The following is a 442-nucleotide window of genomic DNA, read 5'->3' on the forward strand; positions in this document are numbered from 1 at the left end:
CAGCAGTCCGTGGGGCAGTGCTGGCGTCGGGCTCGGGCGAGGCGCGTCGGTGCCACATGTCACGCACGCCGTCCACCACGCACAGGCTCATGTTGCGCAGCGAGAATCCCTTGCGGACTCGGGCCTTGGCCACCGCATGTGCCGATACGTCCTCCGAGCTCCGAGAGTGGCCGTAGGTCGTTGCCTTGAGGGCCGAGGTCTCGGCCGGCTCTGGCTCCATAGCTTCCGTGCGCTCGGCGGTGCCCCGCGATGCCGGCCCCGCCACCAGCACGCGGCGCACTTCCTCTCCGAAGACGTCCAGGAAATTGGCGGCAAAGTGGCGGGAGAAGGAGGCCCCGGCGTCGGGTGTGTCGTAGGCCGGGTTGTCCCGCAGGAAGCGGCAGAACTTGTGCGCGAAGTCCACGGCGGCTGCCTGGGGGGGTAGCTCACAGAACTGCCGCCC

General features: G+C 69.5%; 1 protein-coding gene across 1 annotated transcript in view; it reads right to left on the reverse strand.

Annotated features, from left to right (window-relative positions):
- Positions 1-435, reverse strand: part of SH2B2 (SH2B adaptor protein 2) — a gene marked incomplete in the record, with an annotated part of 12,097 nt that extends 11,662 nt beyond the window's left edge. The window contains 1 exon segment of the mRNA XM_027774634.1: positions 1-435. Coding sequence (XP_027630435.1) covers positions 1-220 — 220 coding nt within the window.
- Between the last annotated feature and the right edge of the window lie 7 nt (positions 436-442).

This window comes from Tupaia chinensis, unplaced genomic scaffold (genome assembly GCF_000334495.1).
Source record: "Tupaia chinensis unplaced genomic scaffold, TupChi_1.0 Scaffold000465_1, whole genome shotgun sequence".
Classification (NCBI taxonomy): Eukaryota; Metazoa; Chordata; class Mammalia; order Scandentia; family Tupaiidae; genus Tupaia; species Tupaia belangeri.